The sequence below is a fragment of the Gastrolobium bilobum genome, unplaced genomic scaffold, assembly GCF_033153095.1.
Source record: "Gastrolobium bilobum isolate Gb01-03AN ecotype WA unplaced genomic scaffold, APGP_CSIRO_Gbil_v1 utg22474, whole genome shotgun sequence".
NCBI classification, from domain to species: domain Eukaryota; kingdom Viridiplantae; phylum Streptophyta; class Magnoliopsida; order Fabales; family Fabaceae; genus Gastrolobium; species Gastrolobium bilobum.
Window position 1 is genome coordinate 87,329 of NW_026896591.1, and position 8,706 is coordinate 96,034.

The 8,706-nt window shown below is 41.1% G+C and overlaps 1 protein-coding gene across 1 annotated transcript; it reads right to left on the reverse strand.

Annotated features, from left to right (window-relative positions):
* Positions 1-1,930: 1,930 nt before the first annotated feature.
* LOC133300798 (uncharacterized) lies at positions 1,931-2,838 on the reverse strand. The gene is made up of 2 exons (XM_061500387.1): positions 2,746-2,838; positions 1,931-2,680 (listed from the first exon to the last, which is right to left on the reverse strand). Exons 1-2 carry the CDS (start codon positions 2,836-2,838, stop codon positions 1,931-1,933), a joined length of 843 nt encoding a protein of 280 aa, XP_061356371.1.
* Positions 2,839-8,706: the final 5,868 nt, after the last annotated feature.

Below are 8,706 nucleotides of genomic sequence, written 5' to 3' on the forward strand. Positions count from 1 at the left end.
GTTGCTCATTTGGTAGCCTAACTCGTAGTCAAAAGTGGGGAATCTGAATTTAGTCCAACCCTCCTTCCTATTGACCAATAAAATAAAACAAGTAACTAAATATTACTTCATGGATAAGGGAGAATTTATTATCTTCACTTTCTCGTAAGTGCTTATCACTTGTAATTACGTTTTGAAATATACTCTTCCCTTCAGAAAATTTTCATCTTAAAAAGTATATAATATAATCTTTGAGATGCTATAGATGTAAATTAGGTTTAGTGATGGCGATTGGGGTGGTGGCAGTGGCGTGTGATGGCGATGGTGACGGTGACGGTGACAGCAGTAGTTGTGATGATGGTGGTGGTGACGGTGGCGATAATAGTGGTGGTGGTGACGGCAGTGGCGACTGTGGTAGTTGTGGTGGTGGTGACAGTGGTATGGTGGTGGTGATGGGTGAAGGTGGTGGTAATGGTGATGGTGGCATCGTGGTGGTGAGGGTTGGTGACAACGACACTAGTGGTACGATGGCGGCAGCGACGATGGTGGCGACAGTCGTGTTGGGATGATGGTGGTGGTGGTAGTGATGGTAGAGGTGGATAGTGATTGAGAGAGATAAGTGTTTCTCATTTTGTGCCTGAGAACAAAAAAGAAGAAACTTTTTGATTCTTTTTTCTGTTCCCTAGCACAAAAATTAAACCGGTTCATCCCGAGAATAAAAAAATAAATCGATTTTACCAAACGAGTTTCCTATCCATTTCTATTCCCAGGAACAGAAATTAAAAAAGAATTGATTCCGGGAAGGTTGTCATGCACACCCCAACTGTCTCGAAGCATAAGCAATCACTCTACCAGTCTGCATCAACACACAGCCTAGCCTTTTCTTAGAGGCGTCACAATAAAGCTCAACCTGCTCCGCAGGATCAAGAAGGACCAAAACTGGTGCAGTGGTCAATCTCTCCTTCAACTTCTGGAAGCATTCCTCACACTCGTGAGTCCACACAAAATGGAGTCTCCTTCCGGGTAAGGCGAGTCAGTGGCAATACCATCTTGGAGAATCCCTCAATGAACCTCCTATAGTAACCTGCCAAACCCAAGAAACTCCTCACTTCTGTAACTATTTTGGGTCTCTCCCAATCCAACACTGCCTCAATCTTGTTTGGATCTACTGCAACTCCTTCTGCAGAAATCACATACCCAAGGAATTTCTCCGACTTGAGCCAAACTCACACTTAGAAGGCTTAGCATAAAGCTTTTTCTTCTTAAGCACCTGTGACACAATCCTTAGGTCAATGGAGAACTTTATCTCCCGCTGTGGCAGAAACTCAGGAATCTCCTCAGGAACCACCTCGAGGAATTCCCTCACCACAGGAATGTCGGTAATGCCCTCTTATGTCCCACTCACTAAACCTCTCAACAAGACATAACCAAATGCCCCTGCTCTCAAGGCTCTCCTAGCCTGCAACACCGATGTATAAGGAGAAGAATTGGCAGTGGAATCACACGGAGACATCACCATTTTCTTAGCACAACAGTCAATCATCACACAATTCCTGGAAAACCAGTCCATGCCCAAGATGATCTCCAAATTAGCCATCGGCAATCCAATCAGATCTACCGAGTACTCTTGGCCATCCCACTGAAACACGACATTTCGATGTACAGGGGAAGTATCACACTTTTCTCCGGTGGTGGTAGTAACCCGCAACAGTGGAGAAAGCATAGCAATAGGCAACTCAAGCCCCACAGCAGTCGAGGTCGCGATGAAAGAATGCGTAGCCCCAGTGTCAAACTATACATCTACGACACGACTACCAATAGAAATGGTACTTCTCACAAGGTTCGGAGCTCTGTCCGACTGTTGTCGATCTAAGGTGTAAACTTGGCCCGTGGCTGGTGGCACGACAAGTGCCGGTGTAGGTGGAGTAGGAATCATCTGCAGGGGAACTGCCTAAAATGCTGCAGTTCTAACAGCCGACGAAGGACAATCTCTGGCATAATGGCCCTCCTTGCCATAATGGAAACAAATGATCTGACCGGTGGCACACGGCCCAACATGTGATCTCCCACATCCGGTACACCTGGTAGTAATGGCAGGTCTAGCTGCACTCCCGTGCGTCGAAGTCCTCTTAAACTGATTCGGCGTCTGTCTAGTAGATAATTGCTTCCCTTTACCCCTTCTTCCAAGCTTCCTATCTCTCCAGTAAGTGGAGCTACCAGCTCCTTTCACCTCGAACACTTTGGCCTTTTTGGCATTGCTGACCACACATACATCCTCTATATCACGACACTGTTCAATCAATGTGCCAAAGTCTCTGGAAGCCGCTCCAGCTATCCTGTCTGCTATCTCCTCATTAAGTCCTCTCCGAAACTTAGAAGCCAAGAATGCCGGTGTAGGCATAGCAATCTTAAAGTGTGCAAATTTGGCCAGTTCATTGAACTTAGCCAAGTACTCATCAACAGACATCGAGCTCTGCACCAACCGCTCGAACTCCCCTTGCTTCCTCTCCTGAGCATCATACATGAAGTATCTACCAAGGAACATCTCAAAGAATGGCCACGTGATAACATGACCCTGCATCTCATAGACCTGAGAAGTGTTCATCCACCACTTGTGAACATCTCCCTCCAGCATATAAGTAGCAAACATCAGCTTCTGGGGGTTCGTACACTGCGTAACCCTGAATATCTTGTCCAGGGCCTGAAGCCATCTAGCAGCAACAATGGGGTCATAGGATCCATCAAAAGATGGTGGCTTATGCTTACGGTAGCATTCAGCCTGCGATCTATGGTCTCTCGATCCTCCATAGCCTCATGATAAGGCTGCATCAATCCTATGAGGTGACTCAAACCCTCCATGTGGCTCAAACCATCAGGGTCAGGAATATTCGTTCCTCTTCCTCCATTCCCATCATGATGACTAGGTGGAGATGGTGATGGCGATGGCGGTGGTGGCGGAGGGAACTGACCCTCATTGCGGCCAGCCCTCATCTCCTCTAACATGACCCTCATCATGGTCATGTTCGCTAGCCTGTTCGCCTTGTTAGTATATAGCTGTCCTAGAGACAATCTATTTTATCAGATGAACACCTTTTTCTATTTAGTATTTCATGATTAATAAATTTGAGCAAACTTTATCTTTATCATATTTATGTCTCGCCAATATTTCATTGTAAATATACATTTAAAGATAAAGACCCTAGGAATAGAACATGTGTACACTCGAGGATCTATGATAGGGATCATTGTAACACCCCGTATATATCCGGTAATGTTATCATATCATCGTATTAAGCTGCGCTTAATTAAAAATACGGAATATCTTTTTCTTTTCAATTATGACGTCATTATCATTACCAATTTGCTTAATTAATCAATTAAATAAAACCATGCCTGTATGTAAATTGCAAAAGACAACTAACTGAAATACCTCATTAATTAAAATAACAGATATAAGTCTCTAGTCACGGAACTACTACACGTAGACCGGACAACCTACTAAGTTATACAACTCAACTCAAGGTACTAACATAAAGTTGCATGGACAAACCCCATGCTCACTCAAATAAGGCACAAGCCCCAACAGAAGTCTCAACATCAACAACATAATGAAAGCAACTAAAAACATAACATCAGCAGAATATCCAGCATCCAACATGTCAGCATAGTAAACAGCAATATCATCAACTGAGCTCTGGCCTCCTGCCGCAAGAGGCATCATACCCTATACTACCTGAACCTGAAATAAGCGCCCCCAAACGTGGGGTGAGATATCTAAACAAGAAATCTCAGTAAGACAAGGGGTCCTCAAGGATCTTCCACCCCAAGCTCACTTACATGTGCAATATAAGTTCAAAAAGTAGTAATTCAATATAAGTTCTCAAAACTATGCAATGCAACAGATATTCATGCCATGTGTGTTTAAACTTTTCTACTGGCCAGAGAAATGCAGGACGTACGTCTACAACCCCACAATAAGTACAAGGAACACCGCTTGCACCTCACCCACAACCTCAACATCTTGTATGTCTCCACATATTCAAGCTTACCGTATAGGTGGAAGACCACATGCATATCATAAAGGCACTTGCATATAACAGCTCAATAGCATTTATCAAAACAATACATGAAAACAACATCATGGATATAACCATACCCTCATGGGACATGGTGGAACCACAACATGGCTAACCCGAGGACACAAAAGCTTACCTTGCAAGCTAACAATGCAAGCCAAGAGTCCACAGCTCAAACTCCAAACACAACAGAATCACAATCTGTTATGGACCAATAGTATATCAACAATCATACTCTGCAAGCATACAACATAAAGACAACTCATTTTCTTACGTTTTAAGTCTTAAGGCATCACACAAGCCACAAGCCCTTAATCACTTGATTCTGACTTAGTTCAATTATTACAGAAGTTCAACTTCCTCAAACTAGGGTCCACAAACCCCAAACATCAGTTCTGGATGAACAGTAAGCTTCTGTTCCTAACAAACCCAGAATATCCGGATATTTGTCGGAGACATATCCAGATATCAATATCCGGATATCATATACGGATATGCATATCCAGATATCATATCCGGATATCCATATTTGGATACCTAAAGACCCCATATCTGGATAACATATCTGGATACCCATATCTGGATATCCATATCCGGATATTTCACGACAGAATGCAGTTCTGCATCATCTTTAACTTATTAAAACTCATGATCAAGGTTAGGCAACTCACCCCAAGGCTAAAACAGAGGAAAGGACTGCTCTTGGAGCTCACCAATGGCTCCTCACAGTTCTGACTTTGCCAAAAACGAAAAAGACAACCAATCTATGCCCTTTCTTCACAAAGAAGGCTTCTTGAAGCTCCACAAGCCAAGAAGACAACCCACACAACCCAACCCCAGAACTCAGCCCCTCAATGTAACACCCCGTATATATCCGGTAATGTTATCATAATATCGTATTAAGCTGCGCTTAATTAAAAATGCGGAATTACTTTTTCTTTTCAATTATGATGCCATTAACATTACCAACTTGCTTAATAATCAATTAATAAAACATCGTCTGTATGTAATTGCAATAAAACAGCTAACTGAAATACCTCATAATATAGATAATATAAGTGTGGCTCTAGTCACGGAACTACAACAATGTAGATCGGACCATCTAACAGTTTATACAACTCCAATCTAAAAGTACTAACAGAAAGTGTCATGGACAATCCCCATGCTCACTCAAATAAGGCAACATGCCCAACATCAGTCTCAACAACAATATATCATAAATAGCGGAAAACATAAACAGCATCCAAATCCAGTCATGCTAACATAAAGCAGTAAAACATAATCAGCTAAGCTCCGGCCTCCTGCCGCCTGAGGCATCAGTACTCATACTACCTGATCCTGAAATAAGCATTCCCCAAACGTGGGGTACGATCTCTAATCTAGAAATCTCAGTAAGTCAGTGAGTCCTCAAGGATCTTCCACCCCAAGCTCACTTACATGTGCAATATAAGTTCAAAAGCAGTTTATCATTTATCTTTTCTAAAACAATGCAATGCAGCAGATAATCATGCCATGTGTGTCAATACTAATTTACTGGCCAGAGACAGTGCAGGTATACATCTATCACCTACACACCGTGCAAGTACCACTTGCATTCACCCCGGTACACCGTCTTGTATAGCGCTACGTACTCAGGCTTCCCGTCAAGATGAAACAACATATGCATATTAAAAGCCATTACATGTAAAGTTCAATCAACATATCAAATATCCAAAAGCATGTACACAGCATGCATAAACCACACCCCCATGGGACATGGTGGAACCACAACATGGCTAAACCGAGGACACGAAAGCTTACCTTGCAAGCTAACTCCAAAAGCCAAGAGTCCACAGCTCAAAGTCCAAAAACAGCAGATTCACAATCTGTTATGGACCAATACTATATCAATAATAATGCAACACAAGCATATAACTTAAAGACAACGTCTTTCCTTGCGTTCTACGTCTTAAGGCTCCATACCAAACCATAAGTCCTTAATCACAACGATTCTGACTTAAATCATTAATTACAGAAGTTCAACTTCATCAATCTAGGGTCCACAAACCCCCAATAGCCTAATGTACACACAGCACAGCTACTGTTCTACGAAATCCCAGAATATCCGGATATTCCTCGGGACCATATCCGGATATTCAATATCGGGATATCTCACTGTGCATATCCCGATATCCAATATCCGGATATCCGGATATCACATATCCGGATATCCAAAACCCCATATCCGAATATCACATATCCGGTTATTCATCGGACAGATATCCGGATATTTCACGACAGAATGCAGTTCTGCATTTTCGTGAAGATATCCATCCAAGGTTGGGTTTTTACCGATTTTAAACACCTAAACATACATTTCTAGGTGTGTTTGACATTACCCAACGTTAAGTTATTATCTTTTAACATTTACTTGCATCAAGGTTCCATTTTTAAGTTTAAAGACTCAAGATCAAAGGTGATGAAGCTTACCAAAGCTCAAACTCAGAAAAGGGTGCTCTTGGAGCTCACACAACAGCTCCAAGGTTCTGTCTCTCACTGTACACGAAAATAGTGCACAAAGGTGGTTCTTTTACACAACAAGGAAGCTCCTTGAAGCTTCAAAACACCTAAGGAAACTCCCTCCTTCCTAAAACGTGAAAACACAAGCTCACCCTCTCAAGACAGAAGCCAAACTCAGAAATGAAGTCTCTTTCTCCCTCACAAGGATTGTTCACACTCACCCAATGTGTTTACAAGAGAAAAAGTGAAGAATCAAGGAAGAAAAGGCCTTGAACCTCAAGAAAAGGAAGGAGAAAACCCAAAGACTGTGTTTCTGGTCAGCCACCAACACAACTCACGTAGCAAAATCTGGTATCTAGGGCAATGTGCCCTTAATAAGGGTATTTATAGCGCACACTGTGTGAAGAGAAAGGCTAGGTAAAAGTGTTTGAAACAGTGAAGCTTTCAATGTGAAAACTTCACAAAAGTGGCGCAGGAGAGGAGAAGAGAATGGCTTGGTTGGTTTTCTAAAAACCCTAGAAGGAACAAATATATAGAGGCGCACAAGAGGAGCCTATTTGTTAAAAACAAATCAGATTTTTAATTAATAAAAATCGCTTCCAAAAGGGCGCTCCATCAAAGAGAGAGAGAATAGGATTTGTTGCAAATCAAATCTCATCAAATCTTGCCAACAACATCCTATAATATCTTTATGATATATTAGGTTCAAAACCTAATCAAATATCTTATCATAAATCATCATATAATCAGTTATATGGTGCGCCCCATATAGCCTAAATAATGACCAGATACATTTGAGTAGTTGCATTCAAACTTGAATCAAATCACTCAAATATTCTCCCAACAGATCGTATCTTCTGGAGCTGATTTTGATGACTAACCAACAGCCAAATCAGCACCCCAAATCTTCTTAGATTATGTCCAAAAGATTTCCTCTTGATATGTTCCAACAAGATCTCATCTTATCTTTTTGTTATGAAACAACTTTTCACAGCCAATTCAAATTCGAATTTCAAACATTTGAATTCAAACTTTCAAACACTTAAATTTTAAATTCAAATTTCAAATTTCAAATTTCAAAATTTCAATTCAAAATTCAAATTTCAAAATTCAAAATTCAAAATTCAAATTTCCAATTTCAAATTTCAAATTTCAAATTCAAAATTCAAAATTCAAATTCAAAATTCAAATTTCAAATTCAAAATTCAAAATTTAAACATTTGATAATTAATTTAACTAATTAAATTAATTAGTAATGTCTTAGACTATCCAAGCCCATTACTTAGATCCATGCGCCCTCCACCCTATCTGTGGAGTTCCAAACTACTTCTTGGGCTAATAACAATTGTTAGGCCCAATACCATTAATGCTAGAGCATCTAGACAATTAGGTGTTAGTGTGTAACCCATTAGGTCCAACATAGCCACTGACATAAATGGGCTTGGGCCCAATAAGCCCACAACCCATCTAATGACAACACAGAGCACTAGCAATGCTTTGTTGCCCCAGAACTAGTTAGATTAGTGACTTGATCATCCTATTGCACATATTTGGTTGCCGTATATATTTCCTTTCGTCTCGGTTACCTTCCCATAAAACCTAGGGTAAGGAAGCGTATCAACCCCTGCGGTTTAGGGTAAGCTTTATTAGAAATAGGGAATCTTCAATTTACATACTCTAAAGGCAGATCATCTCATGATCTCTTTTACTATGCATAGATTCCTGAGTCCCTGTAAATGTCATCCCGATTTCTCCAGTTTACAGATAACCTAATCTCTCACAGAGATTTGACGAATTCCTTCAGCTTATCACCCTAGCCCTGTGTTCTTTCAGGACAAGCCCAACAGCATACCTATGAGTCTCCATGTTTCAGGCAGACGAGGTTCACAATCAAAGCATGCCTTCTAGAACACAGTCTAGGTAATAACTTCTGGTCTTAGGAAAGACATAACCAAATATAAAGAGACTACTCTAATGATACTTTTTGTGAGAGTTCCTCATAGAGTCTCTTTGTGGGTCTGTTCAGTGCGAGCTATACCCTTATAGGTCCACTCACGACTTTAGCTAAGACATCTCCATATCTGTAGCACATGAGGTCTATACCTTGTATCCATATAAAAGTAGATAAGTCGTGCTAGTCTTACCCGAGATT